At 40.8% G+C, this 24,015-nt stretch overlaps 1 protein-coding gene across 1 annotated transcript in view; it reads left to right on the plus strand.

Annotated features, from left to right (window-relative positions):
* ephb6 (eph receptor B6) overlaps positions 1-21,053 on the plus strand; it is a 37,108-nt gene extending 16,055 nt beyond the window's left edge. Inside the window, exons 4-19 of the mRNA XM_079164648.1 lie at positions 619-788; positions 883-1,178; positions 12,220-12,375; positions 12,734-13,005; positions 13,585-13,666; positions 14,426-14,550; positions 14,652-14,814; positions 15,351-15,465; positions 15,569-15,624; positions 16,090-16,206; positions 16,301-16,548; positions 16,640-16,858; positions 16,949-17,098; positions 17,872-18,056; positions 18,177-18,335; positions 19,647-21,053. Of these exons, the coding sequence (XP_079020774.1) occupies positions 619-788; positions 883-1,178; positions 12,220-12,375; positions 12,734-13,005; positions 13,585-13,666; positions 14,426-14,550; positions 14,652-14,814; positions 15,351-15,465; positions 15,569-15,624; positions 16,090-16,206; positions 16,301-16,548; positions 16,640-16,858; positions 16,949-17,098; positions 17,872-18,056; positions 18,177-18,335; positions 19,647-19,752 (2,619 nt within the window). The 3' untranslated portion in view covers positions 19,753-21,053. The remainder of the gene's footprint in view (positions 1-618; positions 789-882; positions 1,179-12,219; positions 12,376-12,733; positions 13,006-13,584; positions 13,667-14,425; positions 14,551-14,651; positions 14,815-15,350; positions 15,466-15,568; positions 15,625-16,089; positions 16,207-16,300; positions 16,549-16,639; positions 16,859-16,948; positions 17,099-17,871; positions 18,057-18,176; positions 18,336-19,646) is intronic.
* Positions 21,054-24,015: the final 2,962 nt, after the last annotated feature.

Here is a 24,015-nt window from a genome sequence, read left to right on the forward strand (position 1 = left end):
CTGCTCTTCCTTGGGTCCTCAGCAATACCCAAGCGTGAAGACAATCGGATGAGAAAATTACTAATAAATGTGTCCGTAGATCTCCGGTCTCTCTTTCTTTATCTGTTGTTGAATGTACTGTAATGAGCAACAGAGAGCAAGATGAACCCAGCGTGCTGGTCAGCGGTGTAACATTTAATATCGTAGCGAGCGACGGAGAGCGAGATGTACCCAGCATGCTGTTTGGGGGAGTAACAGGGGTCCCCTCTTAATACACTACACAGTGTGTACATAACGCACTACTAATAAATATGTCCCGTGGTTCTAAAGAGGTCCACTCGACACTGCACTTCCTTGAATCCTCAGCAATAAACCCGCCAAGTGTGCAGTCGATTGGATGAAGGGCTGTTGAGTAAATCGAAGGACAGACATGCAGACAGAGACTCCTTCCATTTTAGTTAGAGGCACTGTATATCTCCTTATCCTATCAACCAGCTCATTTTAACATCCATCGTCTTCCTTTTATTGACCTCTGTCCTTCCTCTCACACATTCTCTCCATGCTATTTTGTTTTCTCTTGACCGCTAATTATCTTTCCCTCCACCGGCTGCTGTCCACTCTGTTCTTTCCTCACCACAGCCGTCCAACGGAGAGAAGGAGACCAGGGAGGGTTGGGTGAAGATCGACACCATCGCGGCTGATAAGAGTTTCTCCAAGGTGGAGCCCAGTTCACCTCACCAGTATCAGCCCAACAGATACAGCCGAATCAACATCAAGACGCGCAGCTTTGCCCCACTCACACGCAATGGGTAATCATCACTGTGTGCTTCACTATGTTTTACTAACATTATCACTCCCAAGGGACTACATGTCCCCCATTTTAACATATGACCCTTGTTTCAGATTCGTCCTGGCTATCGTTGACAGTGGAGCTTGTGTTTCCCTCATGGGTGTGTCAGTCTTCTATCGGCGCTGTCCGGCCACCAGCGTGCACTTGGCATCCTACCCTGCAACTCCCTCAGGGGCTGAGCCGACTGCCTTAGTTGCCCTGAGCGGGACATGTGTCCCCCACAGTAAAGCACAGGGAGGCACGTCCCCTCGAATGCACTGCAATGCTGAAGGGGAGTGGATGGTTCCTGTAGGGGGATGCGTCTGTGATGAAGGCTATGAGCAGAACCTCAATGGATCTGCCTGCTTGGGTAAGTAAAAGAATACTGATCGGCCTGATTCCTCATCATGTTCATTTCACTTCCCGTGTAAAGTAGCTACAGTACATCAGCCTTTTTATAATGGTTTAAAAAGCAATCCAGCAATTTAGTAATGCACCTCCAGGTAACTCGGGTGAGACACATCAAAGAACATTTTAAAATTGATTCAGCAAAGGACGAGATATGGTTACACTCTAAAGACATTGGCTTGTATTATTTTATGAGACTTGACAAAGCTCAAAGTTACAAAACATCATACAACAGTTTTCACAGGTGGAGTAGAGCTGGCACGTTTTTTCAAAAACTTAAAATATATAATTTGTCCAAATTATTTTGAGTTTTTCTTCTTTTGAATCCAAAAGAACAACAATAGCTAGTTAACTGAGGGGGCAACATGACATGCAGTGGATCAGATAGATATATGTGTTTTATGAATGGATTTCAAGCATTGGCCTATTGCATGCATATGTGAATTTACAGATATATTCGATTTTTTGCCCATGTTCTAAAGTAGTTTGACTTTCTAATTGAAAATGTGACAGCCCTAATTAACCGTTTCCTGTTTCCTGATCCTTTAATCAGTGAATTTCACCTTTAAATGCACATATAGTGACTTTGTTCAAGCTCATTTGAATTAAAATGTATCCAAAAATAAAAACTGTTAAAACCTCTTGGTACCGAGCGAGGACCATTCCAGCGAGAAAGTTTAGCGAAGAGAGTATCATAGAATGCACTTTTCAGAAATGAATATAATGAATGTTACACACATGGTATATACCCAGAAGAGAGTCTGGGCAACAATATCCTGCAAGTCATTTTACACACACAATTCTACACAACTAATATAATCAACTAGAAGATGTATCACAGTATTTTTTGCCATAACTCGGCGAGCTACGCACTCCGGACAAAGCTATGAACACAAAGCTAAAAGCTAACACGGATAACCAATGTATCAGAAAGCAAGAGAATTCGACACAGATTCCAGAGATATCTTCAGAATTTCTCTCCATGAAACCATTACAGAGATATGAGCAAACAAGCACCAGAACCACAAACCGCTTTATCGATAATAATCATAAATGCTTCTCACCGTGTGCTGATTTCGTGAAGAGAACGGATAAATTCCCGGTTATTTCCATTCAAATATGTGTTTGACGTATATCCTGTTTGTCATTGAACTGTTTCCTTGAAGAAAGGGGGGTCAATCCAACTTAAGGGAGCAGGTGGAAGGGATTTGACTTTCGGCGTATCGGATTTTACACTTCGCAAGGGACGGCACGGTTTTGATTCTGACTGGCTAACGATTCTGTCAATCAATACCACGTTGTCCCAGCTCAATTCTAGAGGCTCTGACGCGTCGAAGGAGGGTTCATTGACTGAAATCGACCAATGGGCTGCTGAGCTAGGTCCCCATAGACACAGAGCAACTGGAATTCAGACGAGAAAGTCTCATGGATCAGCGACACAAACAGGCTCAGAGAGGATTATGGCTCTCAAAATGAAGCCAAACTGCTGTATTTGGATAGATTGAACACTATTAGTGATAAAACAAGTGAAATATATAGTTATATAGTATATAAAATTACAAAGGAACAGCTGGTTCCAAAATGACAATTTGGTTGACCTCGCCTGACCTCTCTGTACTAAAACCTCTCTAATTTTGTTCTGCTTCACTTTATCAAAGTAAAAATTTGCAGAGAGACTGTTCACATGTTGTGCTATGATTTGGGAGATGTTTACATTTTCAGATGCATCATTCAAAAGAGATAATCATGCTTTCAGTGCTTTTATTTTTTTCAGGCGAACCTGAAACTTTTCAATTTGAGCTGTGTGCCAACTTCATTTACTCTTAACCAGTAACATATACACTGATATTTACACATCTGAACAAATCTCACATGTATTACCTTTATTATAACATCAAAACTATTCAAATAGACCTTGTAGTTAGAGAAATACACTATTTCTAGTATGGGTATGCAATTTTTGAGCAGAGGCCTAAAAATAGGGCTAGGGTTAAAGAGGTTTTAAACAACTTTTAGGCCACGCTTGACTTCCTATCAGTTCTCTTCCTGGTATTTGCTAAGATATGTAGCGTCTGGATCAATATTGAGAGGAGCTGCTTTCGCTCTGATACACAACTCTGTTTGATGTAGAGACCAGAGGGAAACGAGGGCAGAGTTGGTTTGAGATGAGAAGGGGAGAGGCACTATTGTATCCATGCAGTGAATTTTTAGTGATGTAACATTTGCATATATTCTGTAATAAATAGAAAATGGTGAGTAAAATAGAGTTTTACAGGCATACGAAGCTGTTAAATTGGTAATTTACTGCTGACTTTACTGGAGAGCAGAAGAGAGGAGAGGCAATGGTCAGCAAATGCAAAAGTGGTCAAAAACATTTTCACTTCTCAAAGTGTATGTGAGTGGGGGGAAAAAAAGTAGTAGAAAAAAATTTGAGAGATGTCCAGACGGACAGGAAGGGATATCAGGAGAGAGCAGGAGGAGGAGGAAAGAGAGGAAGAGAGGGAGAGAGGGAGAGAGCCACAGTGAGAGGGAAGTGACACATTTAGGTCATGGCGATGTAAAGGCCACTCGTCTGTGAACAAGTGACAGAAACCGCAGGGGGAGAGAGGGGGAGTGTAGGGAAAACAGGGAGAGGTGGAGGGAGAGTGAAAGATAGGAGGATGCAAGTTAATGACTTAAAGAACAGAGCAGGCAAAAAAATGTTAAAGTTGGGAAGGAAAAAGAGTGGATGATTGTCTCTTTGTGCGAATAAGTGATTGTGCTCAAGTGTATCTTGCTGCATGTCTGATGTGCGCTTTCCACATACGGCTGTAAATGTCGGGATTATAGTAAAGAGAACGAAGCCCAGCAGGAATTTCAATGGCCATAATTGCTCAGCTCCCTTGCACAGGGGCCCTCAAAGTCTAACTACCTCCAGCACAATTAATCCTCAAATCCTGCCAAGTCAGCTGTGAAATGTGTTCATGCTTACATCTGCACTCGGCCCGCCACTTCTATTTGTCTGCATTTGATTGATATTTACTGACAAATCACCCCTCGACACAGCTCAGCTGCCGGAGCAAAGGCTCCCAGTGACGGTCTATGAATGATCTAACACATTGCTGCCCACGCTGCTCCGGCTTTTTGTTCCAACTCTGATTTGATTATGTTTTGTTGATCACTTCACTGACTAATGATGTGGATTGGCATCATTACATTGTTGTCCGCTCTGGCTCCCTGGGAATGTTGAGAAAAGAGGCAGATGGTTAACTGGCGATGCAGTCGTGAGGAATTATTAACAGTAGCCGATCCTTGTTCTCACCAGAAAGTGGAGCACCAAACTTTCTTATACTATATTCAAACTTGTACATTTTGTTCCAGTTTGAATTAAGCACAAAGGACATTTAATAATAGCTCAAGGCGAGCAAAGGAAAGCACTAAACGTAGGTATTGGTTGGAAGCTGTAATTAAAGGCATTCCATTCTGCAAAATGGTCATTGTTTTTCTGACGCCAGCACTATGAACACTTTATCAAGAAGTAAACTAACATTTGTTTCCACTTACAAGTGCCTCATCTTAACCTACATGCATTTCATTAACAACATTATTTAGCACACTGACCAGTACCCTGTGAGGATGTATTGTCTGCATTTATCACTTATTTCATTAAGTTGTATTGGGCTTCTTGCTATTTAAGTAAATCACTATAGTTAATGTTTGATATCCATGTGAGAATACTAAACCCCAGCGCAGCTTTGCCCCCTCAAGCAAGACATAATTTTAAGGGACAAATAAGAGACTTTAGATCCCTCCTCCTCCTCTTGGTCTCATGTGACAATGAATATCAGTGTTAAATGATTGCCTTTAACTACACACACACAGCTCTAATAGATTTATATTTAAAGATTCAAGGGGTCAATAATGTGTTTCTTTATTTGTGAAAGTGGACTATTGTAGTTAGAGGAAGTGTCTGAGCTAACAGCGACCATTCTGGGGGACAAATCAGGACAATCTGTCGTGTTGAATATTTCAGTCGCACTCCACAGAAAACATCAACATGTGTCCAAATGAACTCAGAGCCCATTTGAGCATTCAGCACTAATCCTTGTCCCAAATCCTCGACAGTGGCTTAATGTTTGAGAGGGAAGGAGCTTGTCTGAGGACGATGTACTGCCAGCTCAGACCGACTCAGGGAGCCCAAAACTAAAGGACTGTTTCATGTTTGGCTGAACAGGTATAATTGTGTCTCATGCTCAGTCGTGTTTCCGCTCGTTCGCTCCGCCTCTCCGTCTCCCTTGTGGGATACAAATGTCAAAGGATGAAATCATCGGACAGCTGCTGCCTGTCGTCTGCCTCTGTCCTTATCATCTTTCAGAAGACTGAAGGGGAATTTTTATCCAAAACGGAGCTTTGAATGCCACAGCGATTGCATAGAAGTCGGATGTTCTTTTAGACTTGCTTGTGATAAACAGCTTCATAAATAGTTAAGGGAATGATCTTTAAATGCCTGTCTGCCAAAATGCCAGCTGTGTTTTAATAAGTGTTTGATGTTTCAGTTGGTTATTTAATTCATCATCTGTCCAAATGGTGTTGTGTTGTTTTCGTGAGTCTGGATTAACAGAATGATCAGGCATCACGCATGTAGTAGATTAATAGACGACTGTAACGTTTTTTACCCGAGCTGCTCTAAGTGTTTTGGTCATTTCTAATGTTTCAATTTCATTTCAAAGAGATAAGATGAAAGGCTTCATTGGGAAAAACATGACGTTGAGTATTAGCATATACCAATCAAGATTCTGTTAAATTTGCATCAATATCTAATGACAGTCGTGGGATTTGCATCAATATCTAATGACAGTCGTGGGATTTGCATCAATATCTAATGACAGTCGTGGGGTTGTTTACTTAATGGTGCTTTCAAATCTGATCAAACCACACAGTCCTAATGACGCAGATGCAAGTTAAGATTTTGAGTGTTCTTTTAAATGAATAATAAAAAAGGATTATTTCCCCAATGTATAAAGTCAGTTTATCATAACCCATCAATAATATAGTCGGTGGTTCAATCCCTGATTCCTGTCGACAGTACAAGTTAAAAAGGCCTTGAGCAAGACACAGAACCCTTGAACCAATGTTCAATCATGATAAAAAATGGTGCTAGATCAGAAGTTGTTATAATGAATCCTGACAAAGACAACATTTCATGCCAATCTATCCAATAATTGTTGCGACATATCATTTAAAAAAATCACTGCTAAAACATAAGTCTCTTTAGAAAAAAACGTAATGAACGAATATGTTTCGCTCAGACATATATACAGATAGCTCACTTTTGCACTGGTGTATTTCTTATGTTTTCAGTTTAGTTCAGTTGAATGTCTTCAGAGTCTGAAGTCCATGCTATCCTGAGGCTTGTTGTTGTTAGCTTGATATTATTTTGAGTGTGATGATTGACTCTTCTCTGGTCCCAAAAATACACTTTTCACCAAACAGCATGGATATCTTCCTCAAAGCAAACAGTAGGCTAGACATTTTTCAGATTAAAACATTTTCAGCATTTCTTCATAATTATTATCCACTGTGATATGTCAAGTGGATACTTATTAGCAATGTTGACATTCAGTTGCTTTTCCAGTCAATAAAGATCAAGCATTGAGCCGGACTTAGTTTAGTGAGACGATCAATGAGACCAAGTATTGACTGCTGGCTGGTCCTCTCTGTGGGAGAGTAGCTTTAGGCGATAATGACAAATGATCCTGATCATGCGTATCTACATCGCAACAGTCATTTATTGAGCATGTTGGATCATAAGAGCAAGTAGTGTAATGATATGATCACCTCGACAAAAAAGCCAATTGGATTTTTCCACTTGATTTTGGATTATTGCAGAAAATAAGCTCTGTGGCAAACAAACGTTTATGATAATTTCACATTTTGTTCAGCAAGATAATCTTCACAAATGAACGCCACTTTTAGGATTTTCTAGGGTAAATGCAATCGCTAGAAGTAAAAAGCTGATCTAAAGAACTACACCACGGTCGCATGACTTCACGTCACAACCACTAAGCTAAAGGTGGACAAATGTTAGTCTCATTTAGCCACTTGTTAGCAATCGCCTTATTTAAGACACGCTTCAAAATTCATGAGTGGGGTATTTACTTGTGTATTTTATGTCGTAGAGTAAAACGATAAAATCTCTTAAGCTTGTTTTCACCACAGACCTTATTTGGGGCATCTAACTAAAAATCTCTTTGCAGAGATAGCGAGATTCATAGCGAACTGTCATAGAGTCGATTCCAGCAGAAAAAGCTAAAAAAACAAACACTGTTTACTATTTGCTCCGCACCATAGAGCAGACAGACACCGGTAGAGACTGGTGGAACTTTAAACAGCTAAATAATCAAATATTTCCCCCAGGAGACCAAAAACAGAGCTAAAAGAGAGGGAATATTGGACTTATACAACACTCCTCCGAAAGATTGATAATGTTGCTTAGTAACTGCCAGACGTGAGAATAAGCAATTTTTTTATTAAAAAGGTGAATAATGTGCTCATCAAACCTCATTTGATGTCTATACATTGAAAATGATAATCTCCCAAAGGTCTATATATACACATCCACTTATAATTAGTATAATTTGTGTTGCGTAATATCTTTAGTGTAATTGTCATTTTTGTCGACATAGATTTTCTTTCACATGGAGGTTTGCATTACAAAGACTTGCTGCCTCATTCAACTTATGAGAACTTGCAATGTATCGTGTGTGAAATACAGTATGTCTCGTTTTACTTACATTTTTATTTGAACATATAGGATTTGTAGGATATGTCTAAAACATGCTGTGGAATTTAATATTCTGCAGTATTTTTTTTTTTAAATATGTGCAGGACAGGAAATTGTTTTCTGTTTAAATAAAGCCCACCTTTATAACTCATGATCTGTGAAGAGCTGCTTGTGAATGAGAAATTCAAAGCATTGTTTGCTTTTACATATGCCTGTGTGCTGATGGAGTTTATATGGAAATCAAATCAAATATTATAGAGCACATATGATCCAGTGTATGTGTCTGTTGTTCCTGTCTGCACTCAACAACAGAAGGTCGAGGAAAATAATGGATGGAGAGACGCAGGGGAGACATTTACGGTTGGAACCATGCATGCTCATCTCTCTGTTGTGTGGTTGCATCTGTCACCGAGCTTATGTGTGTTTGTAGGTCCGAGAGAGAGAGAGAGAGAGAGAGAGAGAGAGAGAGAGAGAGAGAGAGAGAGAGAGAGTATGCTGCGAGCCAAAAGAGGGAATGAGTGCATGAAACAGGGAGAGAGAAGAGAAAAAGAGAAATTGGGTCAACGATCTACCAACCAAAGTATTATGTTAACGTCAAATTACTCACCTCTGTCTTTTTTCTATTTCTGTTTATCTCCTCAGAAATTATTTTCAGTGTTCAATTGTACTTATTTTTTCTCTTAACAGGATTTGATTTTGTTTTCATGTAGCCTTTGCTGAAATAATTCTTTTCCCCATGAAGCCATTCTCTATCCATTTATAAAGCAATCTTTTTTTCTGTTATTGGATTTTTGGATTTTTCTCATTTTTGTTGTTCTTTAATTGCCATGTCATCACTGAAATATTTCTGTTGCTGCATTGGCACCTGCGAGCAATATGACTCCAGTTGTTAGTAGCTCTCAACATTTGCGAGTAGAGCTGCAAATTAGGATTATTTTCATATGATTATTTGTTAGATTATTTGCTCATCTATATTTCTCCGAGCTGAGCATGACATCTTTAAATTGCTTATTTTTTGTCCAAAACCCAAAGATATTTAGTTTAAGATGATATAAAACATAAAAAGGGGCAAAACTTCCCATATAAGAGGCTGGAGCTGGCACATTGTTAGCTGAAACAATTACTCAATTACATTAATTAAAGATGTAATTTTCTGAAGATGGAGTAATCACTTAATTGAGTGATCAGTTCAGCTCTTATTTGTAAGTTGATTCATTAAAAAAATTACTTATATCTGTTATTGTTACTGTCACACACTACAATATCCATGTTTTTATCATCAACCCGCGCTTTAATTCCTCTCTTCTTCACTTCTCTTCTACACTTTCCAGAGTGTACTGATGTATGATGTAAAGGCATCTGTGTCTGCTGCCATTATGGCCTTGAATTGTCTACTTTATAGCTGGGAGATAGATGGATGTAGCTGACAGTGGGGGGGATGGGGGTTGCACATCATGCAAGAGGGCAGAGGACTTGCACTCTCATTGGCTGCTGCAATCAGCTGGATGAAGATGAGAGGAGGGGGAGGGGGGTTACGTTGTTGCCGGAGCTCGTAACGCCGACGAGAGGCTTTGTAGCAAAGTCATGTTTCGTGTCAGAGCCGTAAGTGAACACATTTGGTAATGTGCAGCTGGGACATAAAAGATTGAGGAAGGAGGATATTTCGCTCTCCTCTTTCCCTCTGTTTCCCTCGTTTTTTCACCCATCATCTGGCGCTCATATACATAATCCCACTGTTCATCCTACAACTGTCTTGGGCCATCCTTCTCTATGTTCACTTCTTCCCCTTTTCTAGTATATTCTCCCTCTGTGATCTCTCGACATCCTTTTACTTCCCTCCATCTCCTTTTTTTCTCCTTTTCACACCTGTTTGAAAGCAAAGTCAGCTCTCTGAGACAAGTGAGAACACGGAAAGCCTTTTATCTGTTTATTCCTTGCCCTCTTTCACTTCTTACCGCCTTATCTTCTCCCAGACACCATCTAGTATACACACATGCATCCGCACACACATACAGTGTGTCACATTTGATAAATGTTCTTGACAAGGTTATGTAAATAAGGTGAGGGGTTCATTCCTGCTGACCATAAAGAGCACACACTCATCCTCTCTCTTCCATCCCTCTGTTTTAATAACATATGAGAGGAACCCTATTTAAAGCTGTTCGGTGTTATCAGGTGTGCCATTTACACACTCAGAGATACAAGAAGGCCTGACTGTCTGTGAACACAAACACACTCTACATTTATAGCTCACAGAGAAAAGGAGCTCTTTTTGAACGATGCAACCTGTAGTTGACTCTGCTTTAGGCGTTCACGCAGTCAAAATGGCAGCAGACCAGCCTGAAGGCACAACTCTCAATGTTCTCCTAGTTCTGCTCAGGACGAGCACTCGGAGCTGCGGCACACAGCAGCATGAAGTGTGTGTGTTATCTTGACCTCAGCGCTCAGCTGTCCTACTTTTGACGTTAACTGCCACATTTCACAGATTTTCCACTGTAAAACACATCAGTTCAGGATAACAGCCTGCAGGTTGAAATGGTATTTTCTGCGTGTGTGTGTGAGTGTGTAGGTGTGAGTGTGTAGGTGTGTGTGTGTGTGTGTGTGTGTGTGTGTGTGTGTGTGTGTGTGAGTGTGTGAGAGAGAGAGGGAGAGAAGTACAGATATGCATGCTTTGAATTTAAATAGATTTTCTATTTTATAGGATTACATCACTTGATTCAAGGATAATCCTACATTTCATTATTACTGTATTACGTTTCTACTCCATTTTCTTTTTTATTCTGGAATAATTACACATTCTACTGTGACTATAATGGGATTTAGTGAAAATGTGTTTTTTTTAATTTGATTACAATTTTCCTTCACAGGTTGAGAAAAATCCACCCACATCTTACAGGAATAGTTAAACATTTTTGGGTAAATGCTTATTTGCTTTCTGGAGAGTAAGTTGAAAAGATTTATTAAGTTCTCACATCTGTGCTTTAAATGTAAGGCTAAAGCCAGCAGCTGGTTAGCTTGGCTTAGCACAAAGTCTGGAAACAGGGGCAAAGCTAGCCTTGGCTCCGTCCAAATTTAACAAAATCTACTTAGAACCTCTAAGCTCTAAAACTAAGTAACACGTTGTAACTCGTTTGTGTAACTCGTACAAAAAACAAACACGAGACTTACATTAATCATCTCATCTCACTCTCTGCGAGAAAGCGAAGAAGTCCGTCTCTCAAAATGATGGTACACGGTCAGCTTGGTCACTTTGAACTTGAGTGTGTCGACTGGTGGTTTTGCTGCTGTCGGCTAACGCTAAAGCCACTTCCTCTGTAAATGACTGTGCAAGACAAAACCCAACAACAAACAGCAGGCCGCTATGTTTGAGATGAACTTTTGACTCAATGGGAACCGCAAACCACGACGAAATTGATGCTTTCCCTAAAAATAGTTCGTTTTATTTAAGATTTAAAAGGTTTATGTGGTTCTTGTGAGGTCAATCAAATCAAGGATACGGAAAATATGTTGTCATTTAGCTAGTGTGCTTTTTGTTAATGATAACCCAAACGAATTTCCTCTTCATTTATATTGAATGTTTTCTTCTTTTACACTATTTATTTACACACCTAATCAATTAATATGATCATTTGAGCAAAAGCGAGTAAAGACCTTGAGTTGAAATAGTTTTTAACTGTGATCCAAGGCCAAAAATTTACTTTCAACCTCTGATACTGATACGTGTGTTTCAGCTGCAAATAGAACAAAATACACAATACAAAACATTTCAGTTTGTTTTTCTGACCCCAATTTTTCAAGGTTTAAAAAATATAGCTTTGATACCACATCTTTATTTTAGTTTTTTCTCTGCCCCATATTCTTGTGTCTAATTTCACACTGGTTCCTTCGCTCTGGAGGAAGATGTGTTGCAGTAATTAGTAAAATCAGTAGAGAGTCAGTATTAAACAGCATTGAAACCCTGCTGACTCCTACTTGGCACAGAACTAGACATCGCTGACTCAAGCTGACTCTCAGACAGGAGACGGTTTGGACTCGCGGCTAGGTACAGCGAACATCTCGGCACGCTGCTCTGCCTTGCTTGACGCGACGAAAAGCCGTCTTGGCGCCACGCAAGCCATTGGAAATGATAGGTTCCAAAGAACAGTGGTGCTGCTGCCACATTTTGTGTGAAAGGCCCTTCAAAGGGAACACTTAATTTATTTGATTGTAAAGCTCAGTGTCTCTTCGTGTCCCTCTGCAGCCTGTCCGGTGGGCTTCTTCAAGTCCGTGGCGGGCTCCATTCCCTGCTCGGTGTGTCCCTCCAACAGCAGAACCAGCCAAGAGGGATCGAGTGTGTGTGAATGTCGCAGCGGATTTTACCGGGCAGCTAATGATGCCAACTCTTCCGCCTGCACAAGTGAGCTTTGTTGGTTTGTTTGTTTATGCTGGGCTCTCTGGGATGTGTTCAAGGGGCCTCATTGGTCATCTACTCAGACTGTGAGAACTGAGATGCACAGAATCATTTTTTTATCATAAAGAAATGGAAGTTTAATTCCACCAGCAGAAGAAAACTGCTAAGTATTTAGTTCCTCTGCTCACTTAAATTGTGTCACAGTCAAACTTTGTTTTATAACGTTCTTTCCATTACTTAACTTGGTTCAATGTCTTTGCCGGCTTTTTTTTCACATCTTAAACTTTTTAGCAGGTGCTTCTAAGTGTCCGCCGCTTACATTATGTATGTCAAACCTCTCGCCTTCTCTCTATCTTCTCCCCAGCTCCTCCATCTGCTCCGGTCTCTATGTCCTGGGAGTATGAGAGCGCCGATGGTGGGGTGTCCTTAAGGTGGCGCCCTCCAGTGGACATGGGAGGCCGCGGTGAAGTGTGGTACGGAGTGGTGTGTCGCATCTGCCCCTCAGCCACCTTCACCAACCCGGCGGCGTGCTCCTGGTGTGGAGAGGGCGTCACCTTCAGCCCCTCCCAGACGAACCTGAAACAAACCAAGGTCACCCTCAACAATCTGCTGACCAGAGTCACTTATCTCATACAGGTACAGTGGAAAACTCTCTGTCAAAGGCACAAAACCCTCCCTTGACACCTTGTAGATATAAACATATATAAAAAGACAGTCTAAAACCGTCTTGAGAGTTGTTTTTTACAGTAATAATGTTTGGACTGAATCAATGGGGCCAGTTGGAAGCTTTTTAAAGAAACTTTTGTGAATGTTTCAAGGATCCACAACACTGTAAAAATGCTTCCTTTCAATGAAATCAAATAAAAAATATACTGTGTCCTTGTGAGACACACCTGGCTCAGCACCTGGACAACAAAGCGTTTTACACACTGATTGCTGAAACATTTCCTGGAGCCACATGGAGGCAGGTCCTCCGTGGCACATTATTCTATAAGCTCCAAATACACAGCAACATGTATTATTTAGCTTGGGCAAACTCAACTAAATCATAGCTTATTTCTTATTCATAATGTGCAGATATTTCCCATTTACTGCCGTTTGTTGACTGGCCAACACAGCTGCGTGTGTGAGGCTTTGTTTCCCAAACAAGCATGTCATAAAAGTAAATAGAAAAAAAGGCTTTGTGTCACGTCTGTGTGTTCTTCTTATTGACAGGTGCAAGCCATGAATGAGGTGTCAGCTTTGAGTCCTTTTCCAGCTCGATACACAAGCATCAATTTCACTACGAGCCAGTCAGGTGAGCACCGGACAGAGAGGATGAAAAAGATGAGATGAAAGAGAAGAGATGCTCTGATGATGTTTGTCTAGATACTGTGTGTCGGTGTGTGTGTGTCGGTGTGTGTCTCTCTCTTTCTCTCTCTCTCTCTCTCTCTCTCTCTCTCTCTCTCTCTCTCTCTCTCTCTCTCTCTCTCTCTCTCTCTGCTCCATCTTTTCTCTTCCTGCTCTCTGGACAGGAGGTTGCTCGAGGTTACAATATCTTGTCAGATCCCATTATAGTCACTGTGGAGGAAGAAAGGGAGAAATGAGAGATTGGAAGACAAAAAGATGAGAGATGAAAGTAGACAAGTGGGGGGAGGAGAAGAGAGGAGAGTGGGTCATTGTGCAGACAAAGTACACTATTATGTGATTTTTCAAAAATACTGATTAAGATTGATTCAAAGTTGCCATGAACCTAAATTATCTAAAAAAACCTTATTGTGTCCACTCTCAGATTGATTAAATGAAAAGGAATGCTGGAAAGTTCCCTTAACTGGCATGGCTAGCCAGCACTGACTGTAACTAGATCCTGCATGGTGCTCCATAAAAACTCCACTTTCACGCTCTACTAAACATCCTCCACAAGTTCTGTAACATTGCCCCCTTGTGGTCACCATCACTTCAACACAACTTAACTGTTTTATTGTTGTAGGACGATGGGGTTAAATGATCGATCATCACATCCCTCAGGGGAAACTTAATTCCGGCTCAAACATCAGTCATCTGTTCCCTCTCACAGTTCCCAGCACAGTTCCCATGATGCACCAGCTGAGCCGAGCCCCAGACTCCATCACTCTCTCGTGGCCTCAGCCGGACAGGCCCAATGGAGACATCCTGGAGTACCAGCTTAGATACTATGACAAGGTACATTCAGGGAATAGTCCTAAACATACATGCTTGCACAACTGGCCGACCTGACTCACAGCAAGAGTCACCACAAAATGTCCTTCTTCTGTGTCCCTCAGGGTTCAGATGTGGACAGTGCAGCGAGTGTGTACAGTGAGACCAACACGGTGACCATCAACCCTCTGATCCCCGGTTCCATCTACGCCTTCCAGATCAGAGCTCGAAATGAACGCGGCTACGGCCCCTACAGCAACACCATCTACTTCACCACGCTGCCTCTGGGTACAACTCTTGCACGTTATACCAGGAGCATCCATTTTATTCAGAGTGCATTACTGCAATTAACACACAGCTGAACTGGTGGAATTTACCATATTACGGGTAGGAGGCCTTAATAATGTACAGAAAAACATAATTTATTAAAGTAAGAAGAAATACCAGGACAGTTTGATCAACTAGTTAATGGTAATACGTCTTGAATTATTTATTTCCTAACGGTCTTAGGAACATGGCAGAAAGATACAGTAGACAAATAGTAGTAATATACTGTTCACTACTGAAGTAGATGTTGACTTAAACAGGTTGAAGTGAGAACATTGTGTCGAATGCAAAGTTCAATTTCTAACTGTGGACTATTCTGTGGTTGAGTGTGATATTCAATCCAGATTCTTCTGTAAAATGGTTGATTTTAGAATGTCCTCTCAAAGTAACAACAGTGTTTTTATTTTTCCAGCTCTGGAAACAGCAAAAGACTTAATAAAAAGGCCGTCTCAATGACACATCAACAGCTGATGGTTTTCTCACTTTCTCTCCCACAGAGGAACATTCACACCAGATCCAGAATCGACTTCCTCTGCTGGTCGGCTCAGTAATGGGCGGAGCAGCATTTCTGCTGGTGGTGGCAGCGATTGTGGTTGTGGTGGTATTTCGCAGGTAGGTTGTCGATACATTCACATGATCAGGCATATTTTTCATGCATATGGTTTTTCTTTAATCACATGCACGTTCATGCATTGTGTTTGCTTTTACATGTCAGAAAGAGGAGGGAGAGTCCTTACAGCGACAGACTCCAGAGGTACATCAGTAACCGAGGTGAGCATTAGCCCGTTTAATTTAATGCAATTTAGATTAGTTTTAATAGTTTTAATTGATTTGATTTCATTATTATTAAGTGAGGTGTTTGCTTTGTGCAAAATGCCACCTATTTTAACAATATTTTATATGATTTAGAGGCATGACTAACAACATTTGATTTTAATTTGTTTTTTGTGGTTTTGTTTGTTTAACATATATTTTAACCAATGGATGTTTTGGAAATGTATACGTTTAATAATTCATTTCAAGTAAAGTTTTTTAATTTGATTTTATTTCCATGTGTTACAACCTTAGAAATACAGCACTACTTCTGTGTATCTTTCATAATGTAGAATGAGATCCCTCTGCTGTGCAGTAACAGATCATCCAAACCTTGTATCATGCAAATAAATGTGTTCAAAGGTGGAAAATAAAGGGATAAACAGCCAGACTTAGTTCTGAAAAAAAGCCTTATAATTCCAGGTGGAGTTAAGTATTATGTGGACCCATCGACTTATGATGACCCTAGTGAGGCCGTCAAAGAGTTTGCCCAGGAGATAGATCCCACTCATCTCAAGATCGAGGAGGTGATCGGTGCAGGTAGGCATGATGCTCTCTTTTCTCTTAAACCGTATTGTAGCTATGTGATAATTATCCACAGAGTGTAATCTGTTTCACCTCCTCTCCATTCCAGCCCAGTTTGGGGAGGTTTCTCGCGGCCGCTACCGTCCGATGGGTCGCAGGGAGGTGCTGGTGGCGGTGAAGTCTATACGCTGGGGGGCGTCCGACAGAGAGAGGGGGCTGTTCCTCAGTGAAGCAGGGGTCATGGGACAGTTTGACCACCCCAACGTACTGAAGTTGGAGGGTGTGATCACTCATACCGCCCCAGAGAGGATCATCACTGAGTTCATGGAGAACGGGCCTCTGGATGCCTTCCTCAGGGTGAGACAACAACACACTGTCTCCAGCTTTGGCATGTTACTAGTTACCGCAGTGTTTCATTATACATCTCTCGCCCCTCTGCCGCCTTCAGGAGAACGAGGGCCAGTTCAGCGTCCTCCAGCTTATCGGGATGCTCAGAGGAGTTGGTGCAGGGATGCGTTACCTCTCTGAGAGAAACTTTGTCCACCGGGACCTGGCAGCTAGGAACGTGTTGGTCAACTCCAACCTGGTCTGTAAAGTGTCTGACTTTGGCTTGTCCCGACTCATGAGGGGCATGGACCACAACATACCTACATACACTGCCTCACTGGTACGTATCGGAGGATGGAGTGGTTTTTAACGCTTCTGATTTGTGCATCCAGCGTAACATAAATCACTGTCTGTCTTGGTCCTCCATCAGGGCAGTAAGATTCCTGTAAGGTGGACGGCACCAGAAGCCTTTCAGCATCGCAAGTTCAGCTCAGCGAGTGACGGCTGGAGCTTCGGCATACTTATGTGGGAAGTGATGTCTTATGGAGAGCGTCCATACTGGGACATGAGTAATCAAGAAGTGAGTATGTAGGAGAATGTTGCCTGAGCAGAGGAAGTAATAATCAATTAGTGATGGGAATGCACTCAAATCCTGTTAAGTGCAAGTTTAACTACTATAGCGTAATAACCATTAAAAGTCCCGAGGCGCCCTGGTAGCACCAACCATGAGCCGCAACCTCCACTATTTGCATTCAGCTGGAGACCTTTGATGCATGTTGTTCCCAATCCGTCTCTCCCTTCGTTTTGTTTTAGTTATTGAATAAAGGCATAAAGAGACACAAAAATAATGAAAGTGTGCATTAAATAGCATGCTATCAAGTTGCAATTTCTGAGTCAAAAGTAAAGAACTATTCAAAAGTGCAAAATTCAGATTTGTGTGGTTTTATTTTCTCATCATGTGTATTATATTTTACAACAGCTCTAGTGGTACAATTTACTGCTTTCATTTCGTTGTATAGGGATCATGTTCAAAGCCAATCAAGCATTTTTTTTTATAAAAGTACAAAGCGACAAACAAAAAACATTTAAAAAATTGACTTATTCTGCTTTTTGGCTTAACATATTTTATAACCAGTGCATTAAAGCTGTACTTTTACCACCATCCCCCTCTTGATTTAACAGAAACATTTAAGTGGCGACAAAATGCCAAGCAGCTGGAATTTGCATAATTTTCTCTTAGTCACTCCTTACAGGCCCTTAGTGGTCTGTGACCTTTCATGTAAGGCAATTACACAAGACTCCTTACACCATCTGCCCTGCTTATGTCTAATGTCTCACTTGCTTTCTCTGCAGGTGATGAAGGCAGTAGCAGACCAGTATCGTCTCCCTGCCCCCCACAACTGCCCCTCTGCCCTCCACTCTCTGATGCTTCAGTGCTGGCAGGCTGAGCGCGAGGACCGGCCAGGCTTCGACTCGCTCCTCTCCTCCTTGGATCGGCTCATCAGGCACCCTGCCTCCCTCAAGGTGGAGCCAACTCGGTGAGACACCAGCTTCTGGCAAATGCTTGAGCAAAACATATCGGAGGCAGCCGCTGATGAACAACCTGTCACATTTATGGATTGCCATGCCCTCTTTATTGACATTTTCCCTCTTTACAGAAGCTGCTCTCAGCCGCTGCTCAGCCCCACGCCCACAGACCTAACGGCAGTAGCAACAGTCAGTGATTGGCTGAAGGCTCTGAGGATGGAGAGGTATCAGGATGAGTTTGATCAGGCACACCTGGACACATTGGACAGAGTCAGCACGCTCAGCATGGAGTGAGTATGGCTGGTGTTAGGAAAAATTCACTCGAGCCGTGGTAACAATCATTAAACAGGACATTTATTCTTTGCAAAGGAGACAGAGTTGATTCACATACAGTATACATGGATCAAGGCTGCCTTGGATATTTATACTAAGTAAACATACAGTGTCACAGGCAATACGTCACAAAATCATAACACACACGAATTGCCTTCATACAGCATATTCTAAGTATCTGGACACTTTAACAATTCGTTCTACGTATAAAGGTCACTTTTATAATCGGAAGACGCCATGAAGTATTGACGCCGTCTACAACTTTATTTATCATTACAAGCAGTGCTGAGTGTTCTTTTGGATAGACTAAACAGCTGTGGCACTTAATATCAGAGGAAGTTCACACAACAAGGACAGGGTCCCATAAAAATGATCTCATAAGGACACCAGACTTTGTAAACCCACATTTAGATTTTGACTCTAACAGATGGTTATTACTCTAATGTTCACTGAAAGAAGAGGACTGGTGACTGTGTGTTTTTATTTATTATTGAAAGTCATTAACATTTTATGTCACTGCCGACCAAGCACATCAAAAGTTTTAAATACATGTTCTACCCTTCAGGGGGCCTTTTGTTTTTGTCCAGGGTTGTTTCCTGGACGGTACCACCAACATGTAGTTTCTTATCACTTATCACAGCTCAAGGTTCACTTTCTCGCTGTTTTTGGTTTTCCTGACAGATGAGCAAACTCCATCTGTTTCCAGGGTCAAGAAGGAACTTTCATGCTCAACAGTCTGTATACTTGAGTAAAAATTGAGTAAAAGCTGAGCAGAAATTGTTTCAACCACGGAAACTGAACACTGAACAGGAAAATTCTCATCACAAGGCTCAAATAATCTGTCTCTGAAGCTTTCAGCCACATCTGTCAGTGTTCTATTTTTAACAATTTTAATGAATTTGTGATCAAATTTTGAGAGAAATAAGTCTTTTGTGTGCTTACGAAAAGTCTTAGATCTTAAATTTAAACTATTGAAAAATGGGAAGAAAGATGTGTGTTGTGTCTTTATTTTGTTCACTGTATGTATATGAAACTAATAAAAGTTGAATCGTGGGGAAATACATTTCATTTTAAAAGAAATACAAAACAAAAAAAGATAGGCCAAAATATTAAGGAGAAGCTTTAGGTCAAATCAGCTGCTGCAGGCTATTAAGTACTAACACATGCAAATCCACCAGTGTCCTCTAGAATATCAGGTAGGCCAACAACAAGCTGAAGTGTTGAACTAACCCCCCCCCCCCCCCCGCTTCATCTGCTCTCTTTTTCAGTGATGTCCAGAATCTCGGGGTGAACCTGCTGGGACACCAGAGGAAGATCGTCAGTGCTGCCCAGCAGCTCAGAGCCTATCTGACGCAGGGGCAGGTGGAGGTGTGAACTCCACCTTCAGTACAACCTGTGCCACGGATTTCTGTGGTTTTCACATTCCTCTGCTTGTTTTGTCTGGTTTCACTCATTTTTGATGGAGCACATTTTAAGCCGAAACAAAAAGAGAATCAGCTTTTGTTTGAGGACGAGCATCGAGTGCCACTCTGTATATTCTTCTATACAACCGACACTACAGCCAGATGGGGTGAAAAAGAGGATCGGACTTCCTGCCAGTCACTCACGACAAATAACAGAAGAGAGATGCACTTTGGGAGCTGCCGTCCAGGTCAAAGTGAGGTTAGGGAGTTGCTGAGGAGAAGGAGGACTTTAAAGACTCCTCAATTTTTTCCACGAGATTTCACTTTATTGTTGTCTGCTTTCTAGATCCCTCACCCATCTGCAATCCTACCTCTCACCTTCTCTTCCACTACTGTCCCCTGTGAAACTATTCAATTTCCCCACCCTTATTGAGTACAAAAAAAACTATAAAAATGTTTTTTGTTAGCATACTTATGGAGATTCCTCCACACAAAGAATTGCGTGAAGACAATCAAAGCCTTTTTCTAATATTTTTCAGATGTTTGTAAAGTTGTATCACTTCCTCTCTCAAACGCCAAATGCTAAAAACTGTTAGCAAAACAGAAAACAGCGTTCTACCCAGCAGCCTATGGTTTGCCTTATAAGGTATTACCATCTGTTCTCAGATTGTTCCAGCAAAATGCTATAAACCACCACTCCAAAGTCAGTACTGCAAACCTTGAGGTTAGATATGAATCACTGCCATAGAGTCGTAAAAAACAAAAATGGAAAAAGAAGAAATGCTTTTAAACACTGCAAGTCTTGTTTTCCCCTCTTTAAAAGACATATCCAGGGTTGGAGAGCAGCCCAGTTTCTACAATTCTTACTCTCACTCTTGTTTGACAACAGAGGTCATGTACTGTAATACGACAAACTTCACCTCAGCTGCAAAGACAAACGTTGATCTGCGACGAAGATAGAACCGAACAGCACCCACCTTCATGTGTACATTTCACACTTCGCCTCTTTTTTTTTGTTTTGTTGGATTGCTAGATTAAAGACACTGAAGTCATTGAAGCGTTGTGAATGTGTGAAATGGGGAAGACGGACACAATCGGATCTGATTTACACTTGAAGGAAGGAGGCGAAATGCTTTGTGAGTGTGTGTGTCTGTGCTGTAAATGAGGCTGTGTGTGTGTGCATTACGTGTATGCTGTACATCACGCTGTGTGTGCGTGTGTGAGATTGTGCGCGTGTGTGTGAGTATGTGTGTGTGTGAAGTGTGTCAGGCTACACACATTATTAGCTGTGTTTACTTGTATGAGTGTTCACCAGTATTCCAGAAAATTGTGCAAATTTGTAAAATAAATGATATGATTTTATTTAATATATTGCTATTTGCCTCTTCTTTTGTGTGCTATCTACTCACATCAAACCTAATGTTTCACCTGCCACTCAAGTAGTTAAAAAAAATGAATATTCTAGTCAGTATTTGGGAACAAATTATATGAAAATGTGACTTGTGAAGAGAAAATCATTAAAACAAACTGTATTGAAGCTAAGGTGTACAAGTTAGCCTCATCACGTAGGGACAAAAGCTATCATGCTGCCAAAAACGTATGATACTTTTGTTCCATATCAATAAGGTGAATACGACTAAGAGTCTACAGGCATGCTAGCAGCTCAGAGAGGATGAAGCTTCTTAGACACAGTGTTGTTTTGAGCTAAATGCTATTGTTTGCATGCTAACATGCTCACCATGACAATGCTAAGCTGGTGATGTTTAGCAGGTATAGTGTTCATCATGTTCACCGTCTTTGTTTAGCATCTTAGCATGCTAACATTTGCTCTTTAGCAATAAACAAAGACAAAGTATAGTTGCAGCTGATGGTCATGTCATTAGACTTGTAGGTATTTAGTCATAAATCAAAATGTTGGACAAATATATATTTTGACCAGATGATGGTGCAAAATGAAAAGTTGCGTGATCCCCAAATCTTTAGGATTAATCTTCAAGAGAAAATGAATGTCATGTAAATCAATCCAATAGCTCTTGAGACATTTCACTAAAAACTAAAAGAGTCACCAAAGTCAGTGGTCTTCATCCTCTGGGGACCATGAATGTCTGTCCAAAACGTTATGTCAATCCATCCAATGATTGTTGAGATATTTCAGTCTGAACCAAAGCGGCGCCGTGCTAGTGTTTATATCTTTTGCTTATCTAAAAGATGACAAAGTGGAAAATATGAGAAACTTGCTCAAATTGCATTAACATTTTGGTGTTGTACCATATGCTAATGGTTGTTTTTTAACAGACAATGATTCATAAACTTACTGTAATGTTTTAATAAACAGGTGCATGCGGTTAAAACCATACAGTCATGCAAGGCGACCAGATCCATCCATGCCACCTTACTCTCTCTATATGGAGAAGCAGTGTACATGAGAAATATCTAAACTTAAATGTCAGTTTTAGCTTTAATGCAGCTACAAAATATGTGGCGATATATTCACCTTGATGTACTTATGTCACCTTCACACTGTTAAAGAGTGAACTCTGCTTGTTTCAGGTTCCACAGATCAGCAGGTTTGAGTAAAATCTGAGTTTGAGATCTGCTGGGATCAGCAGTAGTCCAAGAACAGACACTGGTTTCCCACATGTCCCGCTGTCACTGATATCACAGCAGATCTGGACTGATAGCAAGACCGCTTACACATTATTCTGCCAGCCTGATGCGACTGGCACTGTTTTGGGTTTTACTTTATCCACCTGCAGAGCAGTAACTGGTCCTCTTATTGTCTCAATGTCAGACTGCTGATCATTTTTACAAAGGCATGTTGAAGCTCACAACTTTATGTTGACGTTTCCAAACACTGAAAATATTCAGTGTTTGTAAGTAACAAAGTACATCTAGTAGTAGTATTGTACTACTGAAGTACAGTGTCGAGGTACTTTTCAGAATCAAGTTGGTTTGCATAAAGAACAGGTTGAAATATTCCTATTACTAGCAGCAGATTTTTACTATACTTTTTTTGACTCAATTCCAGACTTCAGTAAAGAATCTGAATACTTCTTCACTGAGAATATCTAATGCTGAATTATAGAGAATATGAGAATTAATCATGTGAAAGAAATGGCAATATAACATCACGTTGCATCACAGAATCCGATTAAATCTCACTTTAAATGAGCAAAAGGAGAAATTGAGAAACATTGAGAGTATTGAACGTTTAGAAGTCTAGTTAAAGTTTGTATTAGAGAAAGAGCTAAAATTATATAAATGATGACTCTGTGTTGAAGCCACGGTGTGTGATACTTTTGTTTTAGTAATGATTATTGAGCTCTATTGCGTTAAGTCACTCTGAATAGGAGCATCTGTCGACTGTCATGAATGTACAGTAGATGTCTGTAACAATTGTTTGCTGTGGTGTCCCGACTCATATTAACAAAGTGTTGTGAAAGAACTGCTAGTACGTATGTCCAGAAACAGGAGACACACAAAACCACAAAATCATGTTTTTATGGTGTTATTGTTTCTTTATAAAGACATTAACAGACTGGAAACCACCGGTCTTTATGACACTGCTTAAAGATGGTGCTCTCCGTCAGGTAAACAGCTATTATCTCCACAATACTAAATGACGGCCACGTCGGCAACCATTATCAGGGTTTCCTATAGAGTCTTCCTAAACCCTGTTTAACCTGCGGCTGACCAGCCTGCTAGTCATGACCTATAAATGGTGCAGCAAAACAGCGGCAACACTACATCCCAGATAACCAGAGATGTTGTAAAAGTCGACTGATTCAGCAGTTTACAAATAATTCACATGTAAATTGGATCTGTGATTCGCCTTTTTTGCCAAATCAACTCTCACTGGAATAAAGAACGATAATTTCACCAAACAAGATTCAGTGCAACATGAGCTTTGTTTTCCGCCTTCAGAGGAAAAGTGACATGATGTTTCCAACCTCCAAATGATCATTATGGTCTTTGTAATGTGGCAATTACCGTGTTTGTGATCATTCCCGTTGACACATCAATGGCACTCAACACGTTAAATCATAATGAATGAAACTAGTTTGTTGTCTGTGTTTGCTCAAGATGCAACATGTTGGAAAATAATACATCATGTTCAGATTTACGCCACCAAACAATCCCAGTTTCCTCGGGAGAATTCTGGCCACTAATAGAACATCACAAATAATGCAACTTGGACAATCATGCTTTAATATCAGGTTTAACTTACAAACCC

Source organism: Pholis gunnellus (assembly GCF_910591455.1).
Source record: "Pholis gunnellus genome assembly, chromosome: 8".
Classification (NCBI taxonomy): Eukaryota; Metazoa; Chordata; class Actinopteri; order Perciformes; family Pholidae; genus Pholis; species Pholis gunnellus.